Source organism: Clinocottus analis, unplaced genomic scaffold, assembly GCF_023055335.1.
Source record: "Clinocottus analis isolate CAN_PGR_092001 unplaced genomic scaffold, fCliAna1.0.p SCAF_31, whole genome shotgun sequence".
NCBI lineage: Eukaryota > Metazoa > Chordata > Actinopteri > Perciformes > Cottidae > Clinocottus > Clinocottus analis.
In genome coordinates, this window is record NW_027176054.1 from 396,980 (window position 1) to 422,738 (window position 25,759).

The window sequence follows — 25,759 nt, forward strand, 5'->3', positions numbered from 1 at the left end:
CAAGCAAAGGAACTTGTTACAGGTAAGTAAAGTTGACTATTTATTGTATATTGTACAAACACATGTTTATTTAGTGTAGTACAGTATATTTACATTTGAGTTTAAGTAACTAAAAATAATGAGTAAGAAGCACTTAAAACTGACCATTATAACTCCCTTCAAATTACTATTCAGACCGCAGCCGTTATTTGTTACTTTGAGTGTATTAAGTAGCTTTACTCAAAACAATTAGTAAATTGGTTATTTTCGACCTGCAGGTAACTGTTATAAAAAATGAGTAAAGTTAAGTCATTTAATGTAAGTCGGACCACTATTAAATCTTGTGTTGTTTATTTAATTTCCTTACACAAAACTTAGATCAGTATTTGAAACTTTGGATTATTAACTTGATTACAAAGGAGCCTTAACACTGTGCAATAGAACATATTCGTCTGAAATGCTCCGTGTATCATATATTTCTTTCTGATTGATTTGCTTATTTATGTATCGTATCTTACTTGTATATCATATAGTTTTATTGATGTGCTACAGATGTTTGTCATCTACATTTTAAAGTCTGCCAAATCTGTTATCAAGAGTGCCAAAAAATCATTAAATTAATTTCTACAGAAACAAGAATGCATTAAAGTTGTTGTAACTCTCTGCTCACAGTACTTTTAATTATATTTATATCTTTTGAGAAAGAAATAAAAGCAAATGGAAAAATCTTGGACGACATCAGTTATTTTTTCTACACTTGAATTATTTGTCAAACTCATTCCAAAACTCCAAAATGTGTTTATGTAAAATCTACACTTTGCTCATTGAACCAACGGAGCATCATCACCGTCTCTGCAGCTCGAACTTCCATTTCAGCCATATTATTTTCATTTAATATAAATAAATGTTTAAAAAAAAAATGCTTTTCACCACCATATCTTTCTACATCACATTGAATGGAGGTCATTTTTACACGTCGACATCGACGGTTAACGCCCATCGCACCTAAAGACGACATTACCCACAATTCCTATCGTCTGGTAGTTCCGGGTAGGTATCGCCTGACAGCCATATTTGATTCGATTATGCTGTTCTGGCTGCGACAACCAGTTTAGCCAGTTCTTAACGGAAAAAAAACTACACGGTCAGCTTTAAAGGTTAATCCGCGACGAAGTCCAGCAGCATTCACAGTAACAACAGTTTATTACCCGTAGACGACGATGAATCCCGAATAGTAAGTGTTGGCTTTTTTGTTTTTAATGTCGATTATGACGGCTCGAGCTGTCAGAAGCTAACAGCTAAGCTAACCCGTCAGCTGCTTTGTCTCCGTCGCTAAGCTAGCTGGCGTACGCACTATCGAGTGACAGCCTTCACGTTCACGTTTGTCAACAGTTTCTGGTCGATGTCACGCTACTTAAACGAGGCGGTTGTTCGTGCGGTGGTCGCGATGTTCGCGAGCTCAGTTATGGTGACTTTAGAAAGAGAAGGAAGGAAGAGGGGTCGAGCTAGCTGACGGACTAAGCTAACCGAGCGAGAACCGGTGTTACGGTGTAACAGGCTACCGTGGTAACTGGCGACTTCACGCTAAATACGTCCGTTGTTGTTGTAGTTAAGACAGCCGTCTCATGTACGTCATACATATCATATAACAAGTATTATATTACTATTTCCAACAGCTGTCTTAACTATGACAACAACGAGCGCGTTCGGATGAAAGTCGCCAGTTAACACGGTCGCTTGCTAAACCGTAACACCGGACACTGTCGAAGATTTTGTTATTGACACTTGGACACGTAGTGACAGCTTCGTAGTTCACGGTCATGTCGGTAATTACGAAGCCAGAAGATGTTTCTCCACCGACCCGGTTTGGGTTCATTGGTGGTTTTGGTAGAAGTCATCCAGCGCAAACAGGAAGTTACTGGATTTGCCCCCGATGATGATGATGATGATGATGTGGAGTTAAATTGGGTGTGGATTGTTTGGGATAAATGGATTTAGTTCACATGATATTATTGGATTATCGTCACTGCATTACTTTGTCTTTCACGTGCAGCTAAAGGTGTACATTATTTTAATCACTGTATTTACTGCGGAGTCGTTTATTCTATAGTAAGTACTAATATATATTAATATATTCTGATGTACTAATACATCACAATTCAGTGATTCTTCCCTGGGTTGAGTTTATTAGTTGGTTCTTGTTGTTAATAATCTAAATCTGAAAAGCAACTTAAGTTGCCAAGTAAAAGTACAATATTTGCATCTCAGATTCACTGTAATATAAAGTCACCATGAACATTAAATACTCACGTTAAGTAAAAGTACACCCAAAATCATACTTGAATATCCTTAGTTCAATCCCACCAAAGCTCTGCAGTGAATGAATACTTCTAATATGAATACCTCCAAAGATTTTTTTTCTTCAATGATGGACGAGTTCTTTTAATCTGTAACATTTCAGGAGAATAGGAAATAAAAATTATATTTTCTCAGAACTCAAGGTTACGTCCTCAAACGGCTTCTTTTGACCGACCAACAGTCCAAAACCCCAACATAAACAGTTTCCATTTTACAATTCCACTGAATCTGAGATTGTTTTGACATTTTTGCTTTATTAATAGCCTAAGTGATGAATCGTTAACAATACTTCTGATGATTTATCGTCTGGCAATTTACAAATCAGAATTAGCTTTATAGCCCGAGTATGTGAACTCGTCCAATATGTTTGACTCCGGTGTTTGGTTGCTCTTCACTGAACAGAAATAGACACGCCTAAAAACAAAGTGAAGAAAGCGACGAAGGTCAAACAAACATTTAGCCACTATAGATATAGATGCATATACAATTTGTGTATAACACCAATGTCATTTCTAGACTTTGAGACAATAGTTCAAAGGTGCTGAAGGCCAAATGTGCTGGAATAATTTAGTGCTGAAACAACATTTTATTACCATCAATTTTGGTAGATGGAAAATCCTTGAAGACATTAAACTAAATACTCCAAATATTCCCTGGTTACAGTTTTCTCATATCGGAGCATTTATTGCCTTTTTTCTCCACTTTATATCATTTAAAATTAAATATGTTTTGGGTCGTCGCTCGGACAAAGCGTCATCTTGAGCTCTCGGCAAATTCTGCTAAATTTTCTTTTTAATTGACAAATTAGTCGATAATCAAAGTAATCTTTGATTTGATTTGCACTCGACTCTTTTGACTGGGACTAGATGTTATAATTGTTTAATGTCACTATGAAACCTTAATCATAGTCCCAAAAGACAGCCATCTTTTTGTATAAACATTGCTGAGTATGAACACATAATCTACGCACATATTCTTGTACATTTGACTAAATAATAAAAACTACTTAAGACCATCAGTCCAATACATGACGTTACAAAATATCAGATAATGAAAAATCGATTTAAATAAGACAATCTAACCAAAGGAAACTGGTGTAAAATATGATCAAGCTTTTATTCTAACAGGCCTAATGTGTAGTTTATTGCCTTGCATGTTTTTTTAATTGTTATTTGATATGTCATGTTCTTCCCCCCTCTCTCTCCTCACAGTGATTATTTATTCAAACTGCTCCTGATCGGTGATTCTGGTGTCGGAAAGTCATGTCTCCTTCTCCGGTTTGCAGTAAGTGTCCGCTGCTGTTACGCAACAGGCGCGCGTACGTCTTTCCTCGTCAGCGCTGCTATGGCCGATAACCCTGCGAACCAAACCCACCTGTTTATTTGTGTGTGTGTGTGTGTGTGTGTGTGTGTGTGTGTGTGTGTGTGTGTGTGTGTGTTTTTAAATCCTAGGATGACACGTACACGGAGAGTTACATCAGTACCATCGGCGTGGACTTCAAGATCAGGACCATCGAGCTGGACGGGAAGACCATAAAACTTCAGATTGTAAGCAGAGCGCCGCGTAATCGCATGTGGGGGCGTAAATAGATAAGCGCGCGATGAACTTTGCGTAATGTTTGTGTCCGTCTGGGACTTGACGAGCTCCGCTTGCTCCTCTCAGTGGGACACGGCCGGCCAGGAGCGCTTCCGCACCATCACGTCCAGCTACTACAGAGGAGCCCACGGCATCATCGTGGTGTACGACGTCACGGATCAGGTTAGTGGAGCGCGACCGCGGGGACGAAACTACAAACGCCCAGTCGTCATCTTTCTAATGAGTGTTTAATGAGATAACGTGGAATTTATGGGCAACTAAGTGTCACAGCAGCAGCACTGTGAATAACCAGGTAAAGATATGAAAACGGAGAAAATGATACACAAACATATAAAGAACTACACCATGTACAAAGTTTAAAGTTGTACACATGTATGTTTTTCTACATTAAATAGAAAAAGGCTTTAAATTAAATAAAGATGCAGTACATACACTCAGACAGTGTACTTAAATGTGCTTAAAGTACATCAATCAACAACAATTTTACTGACTTTATTCAATATCCCAGTTTGTTTATACTCCTTATGAAAGAGAAAATAAAAGCTAGTTACAAATGAATCTTTAAACTTGTTTGTAAACAAAAAAAAATCATTCAAGCTATGCGGTAAGCTTGACATTTTATTTTGAAAAAGCAACTTCTGTCTGGTGAAAAAACGCTGCAATGAAGACATCGAGTCTGAATGACCTAAAAACAAGTCTTTGACTTTTTCTGTACTAACATTTCTCTTCTCTGTACCAGCTGGTTAAATACTTTAAATTCCTCTGATATTAAAGGCATCACGTGGAGCTTTACTTTATACCGTCAAGCCAGCCACTGGTCCTGCTTCAGTTCAGTAAAGTATGTGGAATATAATCCTGGTTTTCAGACACGTTACTGCGCCGTCAGCGTCAGGCCTCTTGTGTTTGAAGCCCCTGAGTTTTATTTCCTCGACTGAAGTGCTTTCCTTAACGCAGACGTCCGTGTTGACGCCGTCTCTCTGCTCCCCGTCCTCAGGAGTCCTTCAACAACGTCAAACAGTGGCTACAGGAGATCGACCGCTACGCCAGCGAGAACGTCAACAAGCTGCTCGTAGGCAACAAGTGTGACCTCACAACGAAGAAGGTGGTCGATTACACCACAGCGAAGGTGAGTGGACCCGTTTGTTTAACCGCTTCATCGCTGTATGAAGTGAAAGAGCTTTGAGTGGTCGTAAGACAAGAGAAGAGCTACACAAGTACAGATGCCTCTACCATTTTATGAAGGGCTCCAAATATCTGGAGCTAAAAGCGATAGTGAGATGAATTTGCTGACCGTTGGCGGTCTATTCTTTCCTGCCATCGTGCTCTCACGCTCGCGGTCTCGAGGGGTTTTCTGATGAGTGTTTTTATGCTGATATCGGAGTGGGAAAACATCGGAGTGTAAACGGTTGAGCGTCCAGCTGCCGGTCTGACAGCTGGCCGATCAGAGCCGCCTCGTATGGCCTGCGGTGTATTTGGGTTACGTGTATTTATATTTATACTAGTATTGACTTGCTCATTCGGTCCTGATCACACCCACGAAATTAGGTTAAAGGTTAAAGGTGGCGTCTCAAGGTCCCGCACTGAACCATTTCAACTAATATTTCCTAGTGCAATACAGAATACATTAAGTTTACTATGTTTAAGTACTTTTAAACACATTTTTATTCCATCCGTATATTTAATATTCTTCTTACTGTATAATTTTATCTCAACTTAAACTCTTGACTTTGTCTGAAAGTGACCACGAGGTTACTTCAGCAGCCGCTCTGAAGCTTTTCGCTCTCGTCTTGACCTTCCTCAGCAGAAAGAGAGTTTTTCGTCATGGAATTAAATGTCTTCAACTCCTCCCTTCCTTCCTCCCTTCCTTCCTTCCTTCCTTCCCCGCTCACCAGGAATTCGCCGACAACTTGGGCATTCCCTTCCTGGAGACGAGCGCCAAGAGCGCCACCAACGTGGAGCAAGCCTTCATGACCATGGCGGCCGAGATCAAGAAGAGGATGGGCCCCGGGGCCACGGCCGGATCCTCGGAGAAATCCAACGTGAAGATCCAGAGCAAGCCCGTCAACACCTCGTCCGGAGGCTGCTGCTGAGACCCGGGAAGAAAAAAAAACAGCCACGACCCCCCCACACCCCCACCGAGCCCACGACCAGTCTCAATGTTACCGCGCTCCACAGGGAAAGAGAAGCAGAGAGGGAGGGAAAGACGAGAGGAGGAAGAGGAGGGAGACTTTGAGTGGACCGGTTTGTAAGATTCCCATTCCACCTTTTTTCAAAAAGTCAGCAATAGGACGGTAAGCCCAACCCACACCCACCGAACACACCGGGCGGCTTCATCTCTTCTTTTTCTTACTTTACCAAAAACACACTCGTACTGGAAGAAGGAAAAAAAACTTAAATGTATAACATTTTTAACAGTGTGTAAAGTTAACCGATGAAAGAAAAAAACACACTTATTCAGCTTTTCTTCTTTTTTTTTGTTTGCCCCTCCTGCTCTTCCTTTTTGAGTTTGCTAAACGAGTCACTTTTTCTATAAAAAAAAACAACTAAAACCCAAGAAGGAAAAAAAACAAACCCTCCTCACACTGTTTTATTTCGCTGTGGATAAACGCTGCGACTAAGCCCCGCCCCTTCCCCGAATCTCCTCCCAGATAGAAACGAAAACCAGAAAGCACTTCAAAATGAAGCACATGCTTAAAAAAAAAAGAAAGCCAGCATCATGCACGTTTAGACGCGAAGCCGATAACGTCGCCCGCTCCCAACGTCACAGTGTCGCCCCCTTTAAATATAATAAATAATAACTTTGTGCCAGTGCCTTTGTGGCAGGAGATTTCCATACATGTATGCCTTCGGTGCTCTTGCGTTGTCGGCGTATTCCCCTTCCTCGTGTGCCCACTTCTCTCGTAAAGAATCCACACTGTACGATAGCGGTCAACATTCCTGTACATATATATCTATATTCGGCTCTGTTGTGTGCTCTGCTGGGTCTTCACGATACAATAAGCATGTGCTGCATTGGGGAGACGACGTGACGACGTGACGACAGACGTGTGTGTTTTCTTTTTTTTTCTTCTTCTTTTTTTTGTCGTCCCCTCTCTGCTTAAATGTTCCTCGACTGACAGCACAACCGCAACGGGAGAAAACGAGAAGAGAAAGGAAGAAAAACACACACCCGACCACCCCGGCTCGAGAATAATCTATAAACTGTATATATTTATACATAAATGTAAGAAGTGATTTGCGAAATTGTGTAGAGAAGCAAGCGAATGACATGATAAATAGCTGGAATTAGTAATCTCGGCACGTGATTTGTGGCTGCGGACATGACATTTTTGTGGCACGGTGTCTTACTATTAAAAACAATGAAGGAGATCTTTGATAACTGATGGTCCTCATGGTGGTTTGTTTGTACTTTCTTTGCTTTTCAGCAAACTATAAGCTGAGAGGAATGGTGACCTTTGGCCTGAATTTCACAGGCTGCAGTTTGAGGCAGCAGCTTTTCTTAGAGAATTTACTTGTAACATGAATTCAGTTAAACTTCACGCTAAAGTTAGAAAGTCAGGTTTCGCATTACCGACACTTTGTTCTTATTCATTCAGAAAAACTAAGACATGTTTTCTGCTCGCTGAGACGACGAGAGAAAACTTCAGAAAAACAGCAAAACACAAAACTAAAAATCAGTAAAAACTGCAAACCTAAAAAACTACAAACCAGAAAATAGAATTCAAAGTGAAAGCAGCTCCTCTTCCTCTCAAAGTCAAGTCAGGTTTATACACCAGAATATTATGGTACTTAGCATTAGTTTGTTATAGAAATATAACACATAAATCATGTAATTAAACAGTATGATACTATAGTATGGCATATAAGAAATAATATATAAGTATTCATTAAAATAAAATAATTGAACTAGTATAATATGTATCAAAATGTCTTGTATGAAAAAAGACTTGAAGTGTGAACCTGTTCTTCTCATGGCTCTTACTTCATGTACTTAAACACACAATTACACAATTAAAGTCCCATGTGAAAACAAAACACACACACACACACACACACACACACACACACTCTCTAAACTCTCCTGACGTGGAGTTGCAGCTCCGCACCAGCAGAGGGCGCTGTCCGCTTCCTGCATGCAGCAGCCGGCAGTCGCCGCTGCACAACAAAGCTCTGGGAAAAGCCGGTAAGCAGGAGTTCAGATAAAGTAGTGATACTGCAGTGTACAAATATACATTCAAGGTATTTACTGAAGTAGAAGTACAACGGTATTGGCATCAAAATGCACTTAAAAGGTTCAGTATACAATATTCAGAACATTAATAGAGCATCAAGTTACTATTAGCTCTACAAAGAAAAGTAAGTAGCTGTGTGAATGAAGTCACACTGTGTGTGGGTGTGTGTGTGTGGGTGGGCGGGTGGGCGACGTGTGTGTGTGTGTGTGTGTGTGTGTTGGGCGACGTGTGCGTGTGTGTGTGTGAGAGAGAGAGCGAGAGAGATTGCCATATTGAGAGCCATGTGGAAACAATATAAATGAACCTTAAAGGGACACAACATGAGATTTGGACCATTTCGATTGCCTCTCTAGGCTCTCAAGATGGCTGACGACGTTAACACTAACTTCACTCTGCTACAGACTTTATATAGAATATTCCTTCCTCTGAATGACCAAAGTAAAAGTCTTTTTTAAGCAGATAAAATAATAATATGGAGTAAAAAGTATTTCTTGTGGCGTAATGTTAGCACAAAAACATCATGCTAGGATGCTAACACATATTTACTACACAGTGACTACTATTACTTTGGATACTTAAGTACTTTTACTCGTGTTGGAGCACGTTCACAGCGTGGCGTCCGTACTTCCCCCTGAAGTAAAGGATCTGAACACTTCTTCCACCAACGGCCGCGCTCCTGTTCATGAACAGTGTGTGTCTGTGTGTGTCTGTGTGTGTCTGTGTGGAGCCGTCCTCCCTCATTAACTGAGCCATAAAACAGAAGAAGTTAGCAGCAGCCCACCCCGCCCTCCTCCTCTTATGAGGCTGAACCCCCCAGTTTGCTTTCAGCTGCAAAACAAAACACACAGTGAGTCGAGAAAGAGAGGAAGAGAGAGATGTTTCGGTGTGGAGGAATGGGAGGGAGCGGTGGAGGAATGAGGGGGATGGTTTGGGTCTGTTTGCCGGCTGAGTTTGTAGCTGGTTGCTGGGTGATGATGTGTGTGTGTGTGTGTGGGGTGAAGGGTGGGGGTGGGGCCGTTAGTGACAGCTGCAGAGGCCGAAGTCTTTCACCCCTCTGCTGCTGCAGGAGGAGGAGGAGGAAGAGGAGGAGGAGGAGGAGGAGGAGGAGAGTGGGGGGTTATGAGTCCATGTGTGAAGTTCAGTCTCAGTCAGTCGGCTGCTCACCAGCTGATCCGTCTGATGGAGAACAACTAAAGAAACGAACCTGCAGTGTCACGCAGCTGTCGGTACACACACACACCTCATTAACAGTAGCAGCACACACCGAACAAACTAGACAAAAGTACAAAAGGTGAGCACTTTTCAGCCGCTTTGAACTCCCACTTCACATTCGTCTGACGGCTTTAGTTACTTTACAAATGGAGATTTATTTGGCGCGGACAAAAGAATCTCTGTTGTAACGTGATGTCGCCCACAGTGTGTACGAGTCAATAGGCGAAGATTTTGCCGACTAATCGAGCAGTAGATTTAGTCGACATAGATTGAGTTTCTACACAAGGAATCACACAAAAGCAACACTTTAAATCTTTGTGTGGTTCCTCAGTTTCAAAAAAAGACTGAAATGAATTTGGCAACTATCTTTAGACTCGTTGAAGTCATCTTTAAGCTGCTGTGCTTACTAGAAGAGGTTGTGAAACTGAAAAGGTCTCCTGTATTGTATAGATGTGACATTTAAAGGGACATTTTACTGTGTGTGTTTCTCCATGGATACTTTTTATAGCATTTAGAACTTTATTATTCAAATAAAAACCTCACTATTTACAATATGGGATGACACGGCCTTGGTGGGTTTTGTTCATGTGTTCGTGTGTGTGTGTGCGTGTGTGTGTGTGCGTGTGTTGCGTTCACACACTATAAAGGGATCGATGTCTCGCTGCTGTTTCAAGTTGTTTTGCAGCTCATTTATGTTTATTATTTAAAAGCAGGACTTTAACCTGTTAAACAGAGTTTTCTCTTGTGTTTGAGTTGTCGTAGGAACCCCAAATTAATTCCAATACTTGTGTTTATTGTATGTATTTGTTCAGCAAAGTCTTGGGAAAAAAATGTATATCTGCAAAAAAATCCCTTTTAAAAGATATTTTGATGGTAACTATGAACATCCAGCATGATATGAGCCAGATGCCCGAAAAAAGCCTCCTGGAGCGTCAATAAAACACCTTATTGGAAAGATTAGGACCTAAAGAATCAGAATCTGCAACAGAAATCTCAATAAAACAAAGTCTTGGCCTGTTAGGAAGGAGTTTCAGTCAAAAAACTGTGTCGCTCGGTAAAAAAATGGAAAAATGACGCATTTTATGCCAAAAGACTGTCTGAATGGGGCATGCTGGGACCTAAAATTGTCGCGGGAGAATTTTCGAGCACGGTTTGCAAAAGCTTAACTTGTTACGTTTCAACTTATCCTCATATTAAAGTATTACCACGTTTACTTAAAGGAAACAGTGTGTGTGTCATATAATATTCATTACAATGTTGTAATCGCCTTCAAGCGTTGTGTTGTCTCGTTCACGCAGTCTGCTGCTTCCTCTACGGTGGCCCGGAGCGGACAAACCAAACACCGGCTGAAATAGAGACGCACTTGGAAAGCAAAGTGCGAGCAGAGGAGGAGTATTTAGCTTCTTGCAATATTCAACTTCACCACTAGATGTCACTAAATCCCTCACACACACACTGGTTCTTTTTTAAAGTAGAAATCCAACTTGTTTCCCGGCGGTGCCAAACAGTCCAGCCGCTACAGCGCCCGGAGAGACGAGGTTCTCGTATCCGCGGCGGTGTAAACATTCGGTGGCGTTGCGGTGAAGAAGCCACCGGTCTCTCGTGAGTTAAGAACACACACTGTTTCATGAGTAAACGGAAGAAGGACAACAGGTCCTGATCACACTGTACGTATACTTCCACGGCACTGTTTGTCCTCCTTCCCGTCCATGTTGTTGCTCTAATATCTGGGAGGTCTGAAGGTTTGAGGAACAGCAGCTGTACTGAAGTTTGAAGGTTTTTTTTTCCGTCAGATTACTGGTGGAAGAAGTAGCAAGCCGTGAGATTTCAGTCCTGGTTGATTTAGAATTGATATTAAAGTGAAAATAAAAGTATTTTCTGTGTGAAAAACTGTAATACAGTTTTGTTTTTTTAACATGAACGTCACCAAAGACATTATTTACTGAAAATATATGAATATTGCAAGACTTTCATCAGTGGTTCTTCACCCTCAGCGATAGTTAGGGACTTCTATCTCAGTAAAAATCATGTAAAAAATACTACAAAGTAAAAGTCCTGCATTTAAAATCCTCCTGAATAGAATAGTATATATATCTATCTATATATATCTATATCTATATATATATAGATAGATAGATAGTAGTATAATGTTGTACTATGCACAGACAAGAGTTACCCCGTGCAATAAAAAGCCCATTTTGCCTCCTTACACACAGAATTAGAATAAACTTAAGGTAAAATAAATTAGAATTAGACTTAAGAATACACGTAAAACATTGCAGTAAATGCTAATAGTATAAGAAAATACACAATTAGTTTCCTTCCTTCCCGTTGCAGTCAGGCTGCACAACAAGCTGAGCTCAAAGTCGACCACAAACACTTTAATCACTTTAATTACCTTCATCATCTGGTGCAATGTTTAATACATTTAAATACTTTACTCCGTCTGTATATTTAATATTGCTATTGCGTTCGTCTTAACTGTTTGTATTACTGTTTTACTGTTCATGTATATTACTTGATGTGTCTCTGTGTGCAATGCTGCTGTAATCTTATCTTTACCTATTTGCACTTTATTATCATTATTATCTGGATTCAGTGTGTGATGGACAGGAGGGGAACGTACTTTCAAATCTTCTGTGGAAGAATTGACATGAAAGCTGAATTTTTGGACTTTTCGAAATATAAAATAAGGCACAACAATCTGACAACAATATTGCACAATCAGTTTCACGTGTTCATTTCCAAAGGGGGGTTGTTCTGTCCGTCTGGCTGCACTCATGTCCCGCTCTGCCAGGAGGATTTGAGAGTTTGAGCGGAGAAGAAGGAGATGTGGAAGCAACGGCGGCGCGTTGAGGCGAACTTGTCCGACCGGTTTGACCGAGCTGCTGGCAGGGAGAAAAGAAGAGTCAGAGGAAACACCGGCGCCATCGAGTGTCCTACATCTGGAATGCAATGAAGAAAACGTGACTTTAACCCCCACGACACGCCCTCTTTGTGTCAGTAAACGTGCCTCACTGAGAGAACTTTGACCTGTCAAGTTGTTGTTTCTTTTAGAATGTGTTCCTCTTTTCCACGTCACCAGCCCCGCCCGTCCTCACACCTGTCCACGCTCTCGTCATCATCATCATCATCATCATCGTAGCCGCAGGTATTTATAACCGGCCCGTTTCGGGTTCACCGTCAGTTCGTCGTGCACGCGGATGCACTGGCGTGTAGGAACCTTTTAGGTCGCCGGACTTTTTTTTAAACGTCCACACCTGAAGCAACCGCATCACCTGTATCATGTGTGTTTACAGGGGAAATGCAGGGAATAACACATTCATTCTCTCACAAAAAGATGTTTTATAAGTGATTAAACATCAAAAAGTTACTTTAAAATCGGACAACTTGTTCTTGACAATGTGGTGCAAATGAATGACGACAATACATGATACAATACAGCATACTTTAAAAGTCCAAATTGTAGATTATATTATATATTTATTCACACTGCAATAACACGACTGGGTCTTTCTTTTGCTACGAGCAGACATAGCAAACTAAAGCTACACAAACTCACAAAAACTCAAAATACATACTTTAACTAAAGAAAAAACACAAATACACAGACAACAAACTGATTATATGTTCAATAAATCACATGTGGGTATTGCTCAGTGTTGTAATCGTCAAATTAACAAGGAACAAAGTGCTAAAGGATTAGCAAGACAACAACCGAGCTAACAAACAAACATCTCATCAGTGTTTCAGCCACTCCGTGCAGGGAGTTGTGTAGCCTGTGAACATTGTGGGTAGTTAAAAGAGAAAGAAGCTTTAGTGTAAGGAAGCGGACCAGACTTTTCCTCTTTCAGCGAACACGGTGGACAGGAAAGGACTCGCTGTGTCTGCGTGAACACTACGGAGATGTCCAGCGCCGAATAACTGGGATGCTTCACATAGTTGTGGTTTCTCACTCTGCAGCAGAAGCAAGAAAACAGTCAGACGGATCAACAGACCGAGGATCAGGCAGAAGGAGCCGCAGGAGCTGAAGCAAGAGCTCCTTTTAAACTATATATATATATATATATATATATATATATATATATATATATATATATATATATATATATATATATATATATATATATATATAACTAACACACACACAGTCAGCAGTGGCGGTACTTTGATCCTGTCTGCTAGAGTTGAGGGATATTTACTCTGAGGGAGGCCTGTTAGAAAAACGCTCTGATGATCCTTTAAAGGTGGCGCGAAGCACAAAGGTTCCTCCTCCATCTTATGAATTATGTTCAGCAACATTGTTGAAATGAAAACGTATGAAACCCTTAATTTGAAGCTAAAAACACACAAATCAACAACTCTACCAGCATGACGAATACTTGCGGGCATATCAAGAAAAAACTCACGTTTTCTTGTTGACATATTTGGGCATCTGGAGTGCCCACAAGAGGGTCAAAGTTCAAGGTGCAATGATACCAGGAAGTAGTATGTCCCAATTTATGAATGTGTACTGCAGGCAGCAGTGTGCACGTTGTAAGGGCAGCTGCCGTATGTACTTTAAAAGTTTTAGAAAGTACACTGTTCGGTGGCAGCTTACTACCTCTGCAGAGGTGTGCCAGTTTCCTCACGAGCCAATCGGAGCAGGCGACGGCTTTTGTTTGCTTAAAGTGACAGTCGCTTAATTAAATGGAGCGTTTCAGATAGAAGGGGAAATACAGGACTCAAACATACAGTATGAACACACTGAAGCTCATCAATACGTAAATATACATATACATATATAAATATGTTCAAGTAGAAAAACATAAAACACAGAAACAAACCTTTTATGCCTTCATTGGAATTCAAAGTTTCAAAAGTAAAAGTACTCATGATGCACTCATCCAAGTATTTTCTTCTCAAGTCCCTTTATACTTCTACTCCATTACATCTCACAAGGAAATATTGTAATTTTTACATGTTAGCTTTACAGGTTAACATGTTTGTGCGGTTCACATAAGTCGGTCAGCCTGGATGTCACCGCGGCTCCGGCCTCCATTTCCCGCCCTTCGGGTGTGGGTATGGGGGCCGTGCTGTCACAGCGGTCCCGGCTGAGACGACGAGGTCCTGCATCCAAGAACCCGAGGACCGTTGGCGCTGGAGGAGGAGCGGCGGCGGCGGCGGCGGCGGCATTGGCTGATGGGAGCAGAACGACCTTTTCTGGTGCCGACAGACCACAAGAACCCGGAGTACATCCAGTATGCCAAATGACTTAACGCAAGACGAGCCAGGAAAATGACATATTTTCCATTTTCACTCTATCATGTTGCCCATGCAGGCTCTCAGAACCTTAAGACTGTCCCACCTGTTTGACCCTGAATCTGCTCCCAGCTCTCCCTTCAACATTTTAGCTCTTGTGTGGTGGGACATTCAGGACAAGGTCCAGCATGCTGCTGTCACCTTATTACATAGTAATGATAGTGTATATAGTAGTATAACTATCACAAGGACATTTTTGTACTGGTCTTAACTCTTGAAGTACATTTTCCTGATTATACTCACATACTTTTACTGAAGTTTTCACCATTTTCAATACAGGGCTTTCACTGTTAAAGGAGTAGTTCCCATACCTGCAGGTGTTCAGTGCGTATCAGGTGACTCTTCGGGGGCCGTGGCAGGTGAGTCACATCGTTTTCATCTTCATCAATCCCTTCAGTGAGTGTGCAAGTATCGTGTGTCTCCAAAAGGGTCCCACAGTGTACCATTATTCTGTCAGTATGCCGTGAACACACCACAGCAGGAGCTGCGTCAAGCGCAACACAGTGAGATGAGGAAGCTGCACACTTCGAGTTGGCCTTCAAACTAAAAGCTTTAGATTCCTCATAATGAATACTTGCTTTTTTATATTTGCATCTCTAAACACATATACATTGTATTTATTATTTTATAGTAATGTGTTTAGATGGCTGTATATTTAGTAAGTGCCATGCTACATAGTATGTAAACAAATTTAATTATTAGTTAATTTTTTCATACTATATGCACATTTTTTTCTATTCAAAGGGAAATAATTCATGAAGCTGCACTAAGTCTTAGTTTATTTTAAAGATAATTAAGATGTCAAACACGAATGGAAATTATATTTTTTGGGGATATTATTCATGCATTATTTGTATGTAACCTCTAAACTCAGTATTCCTCATATTGATTTTAATCCAACATATTATGTGTTTATTGTATTACTCTTTCCAATTGTATGTATTCATGTTAGCATTATCAGTTTTCTTTGAAAATAACTCGAGCTTAGTTCTGCGAACCCAGGAACCGGTTTTATTTTGAAAGTCCATCACAGGAAGTGGTAGTTCGTGCCGCCTTGACGGGCGATCCTCGGTGACACATCTCCTCCTCCTCCACCACCTCCACCTCCTCCTCCTCCGCTGCCGCTCCGCTTCGCCATTGTGCGTGGAGCCCAGTGAGCGTTGAGGTCGAGGCTGCCGCTGGGGGGGCGGACGATGGCGGAGAATTAACAAACAAAACAAACAAACAAACGGACTAACGGCTAATTTATCCTCCATCTTCTTCTTTTTCTTCTTCTTCTTCTCCTTCTTCTACCACCCGACCGTCCGCCGCTTCCCGCTCCTGGCCTCACCGACGACACCCATGCAGCAGAGGAGACCCCGGACGGGACTAGCTACATGTGGTGAGTGACAGACCACCGGACACCGACACCTTTTAAATACACAGAAACTTGTCCTCGTGCCGCCTCGCCGGGCGGGCGGCCGTTGGTCCCTCGCGAGCCTGAGCGGCGCGAGCGGTTTTGTGACGTTACGGTAACTTATAAGAGAAAGAAACGTTACTACAGTGTTAATTAATTAAATTAACATTAATTTATTAATTTAATATCTTAGTTCACAGCTTTACTGGTAGACATTACTATGTAAAAAAATTAAATAAAATATTAATTATAAATACAAAAAAAAGAACAACCGCTTTCCTCTCCGGTTCTGCGTGGAGGTTGTGGCCGGGTTAGGGAGCCGAGCGGCCGGGCAGGTGGCGGGGAGCAGCCGGTGGCCCGGAGGTCCCGCAGGGTCTGAAAACCAGCTGCTGCTTTGACAGCTTTATAAAGCGCTCCACGGGTCCGTCGCAGTGATTAATACCTGCCCGAGTGAAGGAGCCGGCATGTGAGCACATATCCCTGGATGGGAATATTTAAAACATGTCTTTTAAGTGATAATATTGTGGGTTTAGTTTATTGGAGATCCTTAGGAGTAACTTTAAATATCTTTAAATATTGCCATCGGGGCTTGTAGTTCACTTTTGGCACTCCACATCTAGTTCATAGTCCTCTTATTGTACTTAATTACATGTTTATGTACTCACTGTAGTATCAACTAAACAAGTACTTAATGTTTTAAGTTTTGATAAGGAGCCAGACTGCTACTTGTTTTTTGACACAGATACTTTGTGTCCATAATGGGAAAACTTACATTGAATTAATTAACGTATGATCAATAAGTATGACTATAAAAAGCCTTTAATAGTTTCTCAAATATTGAATAATATATTGTTGCCCCTTTGTGTTGTCTATTAATGGCTGAAAGTAAAGATATCTTGAATGAAAGTATCTATCTGACCGGCAGATAATATGGTATATTTAAAAGGAAAATAGTGTAAAGTAGATACAACAAAACTCCCATTATAGAAGCCCAACAAATGTCTTCTTTTTCATTCTAATATCTAGAATATAGTGAACGGGTGATTTACTAATGTTCAATTTAGTCCACAATACATCACAGGTAGCTGCCCCAGTTTGTTTGAATTATCCGTTTGGCAGAAAATAGTTCATCCACCTTAAATGTTTTACCACAAACACGTCAAATAGAGGCCACAAGAAGAGAAGAAGTAACGCACAAAAGGTGATTTGCAGTAGTAGAACCAAGTATCCCAGAGTTGTGTTGACACAATCTGCAGCTGGGCGGGTCAAAGGTCGGCGTGTTGCATGTTTCCTGGCGTGGAGGAGTGCAGGTTTAAAGGGAAGAATGTGGTCGGTGGAGCAGCGGTTTAAAGAGCGGAGCAGGCGGGGGTTAAAGCAGACTGACAGACGTCCGCTCCGCTCTCAGTACAATCAGCACTTTGTGTGCATTATGTAAGACTTTCGACATTGGACTCGCACACGCTTGCAGGACGCCAGTCACGCTCGACTCTGACACGAGGGATTGGTTGAAGACCCGGCCGCGTCGCTTCATCCGCGCATGCTACGATTTGTAAATTAGCAGGAAACGCAAACTACAGCCGCGGCTGACGGGAATGTCATGGGGTTTGTCAGGTATTTGGTCATAAGCCAAAAAGATACGTCAAATTAGCTGCAAGGGACAGGAAGTCACGTCCCCCTCCCACAAATATAAAATATGTAAACATGATTCATGGTTCACTGACGGTTGCTTTTTGAAAACTGTGTCTGCAGTTGATTTAACGCTACTTAATAATTCATGTTATTAGTAATTGTTGCAGCTCTTCTTTCTCAGCAGCGTTAAACCAACACAGTAACACCATGGTTTTGCTTTTATTTCATGTTTTTTTCCGGCTTGGTTTAAATTATTTAGGTTGCTCTTCCTTTACACACCTCTGTTATGACCCACTTCTTCTTTTTTTGTGTGTAACCTTTAAACAAAACAAAACCAAAAAAAACCATGACCATTTCCCGTAAGCTTCGTGGAGTTTCCTTAACGTCAGACTGAGAAGTTTTGCGTCACAAACGGAACAAAAGATGAGTCATCAATGACTCGAGAAAGACCGAAAGATAAAAATACCAAAAAGTGTTGTATGTTCTGTTTGTGTCTCATCTTTAAGTACGCACTGTACATTATGACACACACGTGCACACACACACACAGCGGGGTATATCCTGCAGTGTGCTGAGGAGGCGTCAGTAGTAAACACACAGGATTTCTCTTCTGTGAGTAAAGTCCAGCTTCACTTCCTGGACTGAGAGTTTCCCTTTAAGCAGCGATGAGGAACAGACTCACGCGTCTCTTGTTTTCAGAGCGGAGATCTACAGATAACACAACTAAACCTTCACAACACAAAGAAATGATCTCTCTCTCTCTCTCACTCTCTCTCTCTCTCTCTCTCTCTCTCTCTCTCTCTCTCTCTCTCTCTCTCTCTCTCTCTCTGCAGAGCGCTGCAAAAAGAAAGTGTCTCTTTAAACGGGTCAGTCAGCAGCAGCAACATGTTCCTACATGTCAGGCTGAACGGTGTGGGCAGAGACACACACACACACACTTTTAGTCAGACACACGCACACACACTTTTAGTCAGACACACACACTCTTAGTCATACACACACTGTTAGTCAGACACACGCAATTAGTCAGACACACAAACACACTGTTAGTCAGGCAGACAAACACACACACACATGCACAAACACACAGATACACACACTTCTAGTCAGGCAGACAAACACACACATACACAGTTAGTCAGGTAGACACACGCGCACAAACACACTGTTACACACTCACACTGTTAGTCAGGTAGACAAACACACATACACACAGTCAGGTAGACACACACACACACACACAGTCGGGTAGACAAACTGAACCTTCTTCTCCTTCAATAAACCTAAAATCTAACACGTAAAAACATAAAAAACTGAATAACACAATAATAGTGACGTCGTTGGTCTCAGTTTTTTTTCAGCAGAATGAAGTCTTTCTCGAACATTTGGACTTTGTGTTGTTTGCGTTGTTTAACCTCCAGGAGATGTAAGCAGCGGGCGGAGTCGTCGTGGTTCATCTGCTGCGGTTTTGAAGCCTCGAGTTTGGCATTTTGGCCGTCGCCATCTTGTTTGTTGTTGCAACCAAGTGAACGAAAGCGACCATATTTGGACTGAGGAGTGACTCTGATGGAGACCTGTCAATCACAGTAGCCCCGCCCTAAAGCAGAGTCTTTGAGTCACTTTTCCCAAGCGGAGGTTGCCGCCTGGTCGATACCCGAGTTATTGTACAAATACCATGAACAATAGTTTTTCACTGGTTTTTCAACCACGCCCAAATATATTCAGTTTATTATCGTGTATGACGAAGAAAAGCATCAACTCCTCACATTTTAGAGGCCAGAAATTCAGAATATTGTTTAATTTCTGCTGATATTAACGACATTAATTGTTATTTGTTCATCAAAATAGTCGATCGACTCATTAACGAGTCGACTTATCGCCGCAGAGCAAAAAGTACTTGATGTACAGTTCAATCCTGAAGCTCTAGAAAGAATTATTTCGTTGTTGGGACGTTTTTGCAGATGCAAATTTAAATGCGTCTCAGAAGAGAGCAGCTAGTGATCAGAAACCTGCGAAAAGAAATGTGTACGCGACACTTTATCACAGTTTATTTAGGGAGGGAAACAAGATAAGAACGCATCTGCAAAATGTGCCTGAAAGCCTCTGAACGTGAGCAACGAGGTGCCGAGCGTCGCTGAAGCCGGTCGGTGAAAGAGAGAAGAGAAAGATGGCGCCGGGGTGGAGGAGTGAGCTGCTGGCTGTCGTCAGGATGACTAAACACCAGAGCCTGCTGAGCAAGAACAAATTCCTGTGAAGGAGGCAGCTGCAGCTTCCCCTCGGCGCGCGATAGCAACACGCCGCCGCCCGCCTCGGCGTGATGACACGCACAGATCTGTCCGCGGGTTCGAGACCCACGGACCGCCTCCTCGCTCGTCAGAATCACAACCTGCGAGAAAGGCCTAAAATCAGAAGCGCTGACTCGGCCCGTGGGTTTAGTTTTAGTTTCATTCACGCTCGAGCAGACGATTTGCTGACGAGTCACATGACTCGCAGGCTCCCAGGTTTGTGGTGTTTATTACATTTGAATGGTTAATGGTTGTGTTAACGGTCGACAATCTCATCTGGCGAGACACTATGAAGGAGACGCTGCAGTGTTTATTTAAATAACTTGGAACGGTGATCGATGTGAGCGTCAGCCGGCCGGCGTTACATTCATGAGCTCTTATCAATTAGTCGTTTTCAAGTTGTAAAAACACAGAAACATGCGACTGTTGCGGCTTTTTTTAATGTACGATTTGCAGCTTTCATTCATCTTGTTTGACGGTCGATCACCTTGATGATCAGGTGACTTCTTAGGAACAAAATGGCTGCAAAGAAATCTGGTTTTAGCTTCTCAAACGTGTGGACAGTGAAGTACACCAGTGAAGTACACCAGTGAAGTACACCAGTGAAGTACACCAGTGACGTACACCAGTGAAGTACACCAGTGAAGTACACCAGTGACGTACACCAGTGAAGTACACCAGTGAAGTACACCAGTGAAGTACACCAGTGAAGTCTTTCAGGACGAAGCAAAACACTGCATTTGACGGCAGAGCTTTTGGCGTTCGGGAAATGTGGATGGAGAAAATGATCAGCAGATTAATCGCTAATAAATAACAATAATCAATAAGTTGCAGACGTGTGTGTGTGTGTGTGTGCAGACAGAGCTCCAGGTAGCGGAGGGCTCGTGGTCATGTGATCACATGGTTTACTTTGAGGTTTCAGTCTGCACTCTGAGAGCAGAGCTGCTGTAACACAACACCAGCTCTGATAGTTTACTCAATGGAAAGGTATGCGACGCACACACACACACACACACGTACACACACACGTACACACACCTGTCAGATCCACACGACAAAGACTTTGGTCGTGTTTATTTTTTCTTTTTTTTCCCACAACTGCAGCGTTTCTGAAACTATTTTGGGATTTCTACCTCATCACACAGACAGCTGGCAGAGGGGGAGGAGGGAGGGAGGAGGGACGAGGGAGGAGGGAGAAGGGAGGAGGGAGGAGAGAGGAGGGAGGAGAAAGGAAGGAGGGGGGTGGGGACATATTTGAACCTCAGCCAGCTGATCCGAAGTCAGTCCCAAGAAGTTTTGATCTGTGAGGATTCACGATCGCTACAGTTCAGTTTTTATATTCAGAAGTTTCTGTAGACAGACAGACATGGGGGAGGATGCATGTGTCTCTCTCTCTCTCTGTCTCTCTGTCTCTGTTCCTATGTCTCTCGCCCCGTCACCTCCTCACCTCTCCTCTCTGGGTGTCGGAGCAGATGGTCCCTCTGAGGGGCCCCGCGAGGGTTTAAAGTGGAGAGGAGGAGGGAGAGCTGATGAATAATCATAAATGAGAAGGAGCGCGCGTGTGTGTGTGTGTACGTGTGTGTGTGTACGTGTGTGTACGTGTGTGTGTGCGTGTGTGTGTGCGTGTGCGTACGCTGTTTTAATTCAGTCTCTGTCAGCACTTTCTGACGCCTGTTGGCCGAGCAATCGAGAGGTCACAGGTTCAAATCCCCACCGCCACAGACCTCCAGCCAACAGCTGCCTTCATCAGGAACGACGCACTTTTACTGCGTACGTTCAAGGACTGCACTTTAGTAGTACATGTTGTACTACGTTTCTCTGACAGAACGTGTTATTAATGTTCAATATGACGCTGCAGTGGAGAGGCAGGTACAATATTTCCCTCTCAACATCTATTAAAGTAGAAAACTCTTCCATTCACAGAAAGGTCACGACTCAGATATTTAGCATATTTTAGGCGGATCTAGTGGATAAAGTTGAACTTATTTACTTCTCAGGGACAGAATCTTACCAGCGCTGGCTGGTGACCCAGAGTGTGTGTGTGTGTGTGTGTGTGTGTGTGTGTGTGTGTGTGTGTGTGTGTGTGTGTGTGTGTGTGTGTGTGGTGTTCGGTGTCTGGTTGGAGGACGGAAGTTGCCTGTTTCCTGTGTTTTGTTGTTCGGGCAGTCAGAAGGTGTCGGACTGACTCCCACCCAGTCAGCTGACTGCGGCTCACATGGGAGCAGGTCAGCTGACTGTCCACACACACACACACATAACACACACACACACACACACACACACATAACACACACATACACAGTTCTCATGACAGTTTGCGAGGAAGTTGCTCAGCTTCCAGGAAACCTGTGACTTGTCCGTCGCAACTCTACGTGTCATGTGACACGCGGCTCTTTTCATTGTTTCTCAGCCGCACGCATCATGTGTTTCAGTCAATATGTCACAATATGTAAATACATCTCAATATGTTAACATATCACAGGCCTTTATTTTACTTTTTGTTCCATAAAAAATATTTATAAATATCCAAATTACCTAATTAGTGACGTTTTTTGTGTCCACCCTTAATGGCTACTATCTATCCTGTATATTTGTGCCCTTATTAAGTCTTTGAATGCTTCATTTTGTGTAAAATAGATAATAATAATACTCTTATCTGTTCTCGTGCCGCTCCATCTCTCGTCTCCTCAGATTCATGTTGGGTAACGGGGTGAAGCGGAAACTGGAAGAGGATGAGGACGTCGCGGAGGAAGACCGGCGTCCTCCGGCGGCGGGGGGCGGCGGCGCGTCGCACGCGTCCTACACGCTGCAGCGCCAGACGGTCCTCAACGTGTCCCTCATGAAGCTGTACGGCCCGCGGACGGGCGCCGACCTCGGCCTGCAGCGCCGCGTCCTCATCAACAACATCATCCGCCGCATCCACGACGACTTCCGGCAGGAGGGAGGCGTCGGCGCCCTCTTCTTCTCGGCGGTGCCGCCGCCCGTCGCCGCCGCCGCCGCCAGCGAGGACGAGGCCTACAGACAGGCTCCGCCCCCCTCCTCCTCCTCCTTCAGCATCCTCTCGTCGTCGCTGTCGGGTCTGACGCCGCTGGACTCCTGTCTGACCCCCGCCTCGCTGCTGGAGGAGGACCTGCCCATGTTCTTCACGCTGCCGCCCTCCTCTTCCTCCTCCTCCTCCTCCTCCTCCTCACAACACCACCTGCATCACTCCCCGAGGCCGCCGCCCTCGCCGTCGCCCAAAGACAGCTTCTCCTCCGCCCTGGAGGAGATCGAGGAGCTCTGCCCTTCGTCCTCCTCCTCCTCCCCGGGCCCGCCGTCGCCGCCTCCCGCTCGGGTCCAGTTCGACGTCGTCATGAAGGAGGAGGGGCGGGGCTTTCAGGAGGAGGGGCGGGGCTTCCAGGAGGTGGCGAGCCGGTTGGAGAAACCTCCCCCTCCTCCCCTCCCTCCACTTCCTCCCCTTCCTCCTCTTCCTCCCTCCCCGTCCTCCTTCCTGACGGACTTCGCCCTGGACGACGTCCTCTTCACAGACATCGACACGTCCATGTACGACCTCGGCCCCTGCCCGCCCCCGTCGGGCGCGCCGCCGTCCAAGATGGCCCCCGTGGTGACGGCGGACGACCTCGTCCGGTCCATGTCGGGGTACGGGGCGGCGGCGGGCGGCGCCCAGAACCAGCCCTTCAAAATGGACCTGGCGGAGCTGGACCACATCATGGAGGTGCTGGTGGGCAGCTGAGAGGACCTGTTGTGTTTTTAGACCCTTTTTTGCGTTATTTTTGTACAGTTTTAAAGTCTCGACGGGCTTCACGCCGGTTTCATTCTGGAGGATTCGAGCTGCTCGGTTCCACGTGGCGGTAAAGAGAACTCTGGTTCTCTCACAGCCGCGTTTATTAAATGAAACAACGCTTTCCATCACTGGATTTAACTTTTTCGCTCGCGGCGTTTGGATGGAAACGAACCGATCGGGTCCTTTAATCGGTGACGCCGACGTGACGCTCCGTCCGGGTTTTTTTTTCTTTTTCTACCGCTCGTCCGAGAAATTGTAAGAAACAAAAAGAGACTTTTCTACCGCCGGTGCATGTTTTATACAAACAAGAAGAAGAAGAAGAAGAAATGATCTCATCAGCATTTATGAAAAACAAACAAACAATCCAGTGCCTTTTTTTATCAAAAAGAAAAACCTCGATTGCGTCTCGCTGTCACTCGACACCAACTCTAAAGGACGTTTGTTTTTACTGTAATAACCTTCAACTCCATCATGTGATCCCGTCCCACGATGCAGCAGGTTCAGTCTGCACACATGGGTTTTATTTTGTCAACAAAGAATGTGAAAGTATTTTTTTTTTTTAAAGCGCTCAACATGTTAGCTTCATAGCTTCATGTGAACTTATTTGGCATCATTTTTTAAAATAATTTTCACTAGTTTCTGGTTCAAAACCAACTTGTGGTTTAGAAGCACAAAGAGGAGAAAATCTCATCGGTTCAGTTAAAAAACCTGAAAATCTAAATAATATATTTTTGAAGATGTTATAGAAGATTAAAAAAAAGCTACAAAAAATTTGTAGGAAGCGAAAAACTCTTCAGTAAAGAGAAAATATAACACGTATCTTGATTTAAGCTCACACAGACACACAAACAACACTTACAGTTACAAACAAACACAGTTAGCTTAGCATAAAGCTAACGAGCTCACCAATCTGCTTTTAACAGACTCGTCTGATTTTGATCTTCACTTTTAACTCAACCGGTGAAACATTTTTTCTCCATTTTCCTCCTCAAATGAAAGTTTTAGGAGTTTTAACGACAGCTGGAGTGAAAACTCAACTCCTTCATGACGCGACGGGTTCAATAAGGAATAATAACGGTGACACCAGACGCCCCCTTCAGCAGGAATAACTCCGAAACACACAGCGCTATGAATTATTTATTATCTCTCAGCTCCTCAGTGTATATTTATTGTAACTCTCAACACTAATATTTTGTTTGTACAAAAACATAAATATGTATTCTTTGAAAGGATTCAAATGACTTCACGAGTCGACTTGGAAGTCAGTTTTGGTGGAGAAAAAAAAAAAGAAAAAATCGCTCCGATGATGAAATGTACCATCATTTAATAAATGACTTGGTTTCTTTTTTATTTTTAATACTATGTAATGTATTTTAGGATTTCAGCAATGCAAACGGCCTCAATTCAACCTATGCTACAGCTCTAGTGTGTGTGTGTGTGTGTGTGTGCGTGTGTGTGTGTAAGAAAGTTGTATGTGGATAAACACTGGGCCTGTTTATTTTAGTTTTTACTTTTTTTTCTCTCTCTGAACTCCAAAACCCTTGTTTGTTTGTTTGTTTGTTTGTTTGTTTGTTTGTCTCCACCTGGTATTAACACGTCTGCGTGTGGACTTCCTGTCCGTCGTCAATGGGTCAGATCGATCAGACCGGGATCAATCATGTCCTGAAACATGAACATTAAAGCTGATTCCAGATCGGCCATCTTTCTTTTTTAAAGCCAACCTCTGTCTCCACCTGCTGGACAGATGATGTAACCGCAGGTTGTCTCGCCAGTAAGACCCGAGTCCACGCCACAGACTAACTACCCAGAATGCTCTTCTTCATTACGTTGTGTGTATTATACATGTATCTACATAATACACAGTTTTTGCAGTTGGTACAAGTATTCAATTTTTTTTTTTTGTTATTTAACTTTCACAAATGTCTTTATGATTTAATTCTTGTTCGTTAGTTTTTTCTAAAGATCTTCCTGGAGCTGTTTCGCCATT

The 25,759-nt window shown here is 43.0% G+C and overlaps 2 protein-coding genes across 2 annotated transcripts; both read left to right on the forward strand.

Annotated features, from left to right (window-relative positions):
* The first annotated feature begins 1,041 nt into the window (after positions 1-1,041).
* Positions 1,042-7,312, forward strand: rab1aa (RAB1A, member RAS oncogene family a). The gene is made up of 6 exons (XM_068595629.1): positions 1,042-1,213; positions 3,549-3,621; positions 3,789-3,884; positions 4,000-4,095; positions 4,928-5,059; positions 5,826-7,312. Exons 1-6 carry the CDS (start codon positions 1,200-1,202, stop codon positions 6,021-6,023), a joined length of 609 nt encoding a protein of 202 aa, XP_068451730.1. The 5' UTR covers positions 1,042-1,199; the 3' UTR covers positions 6,024-7,312.
* Positions 7,313-15,720: 8,408 nt separating this feature from the next.
* On the forward strand, positions 15,721-25,335 carry LOC137798785 (SERTA domain-containing protein 2-like). The gene is made up of 2 exons (XM_068595734.1): positions 15,721-16,059; positions 22,680-25,335. Exon 2 carries the CDS (start codon positions 22,684-22,686, stop codon positions 23,719-23,721), a length of 1,038 nt encoding a protein of 345 aa, XP_068451835.1. The 5' UTR covers positions 15,721-16,059; positions 22,680-22,683; the 3' UTR covers positions 23,722-25,335.
* Positions 25,336-25,759: the final 424 nt, after the last annotated feature.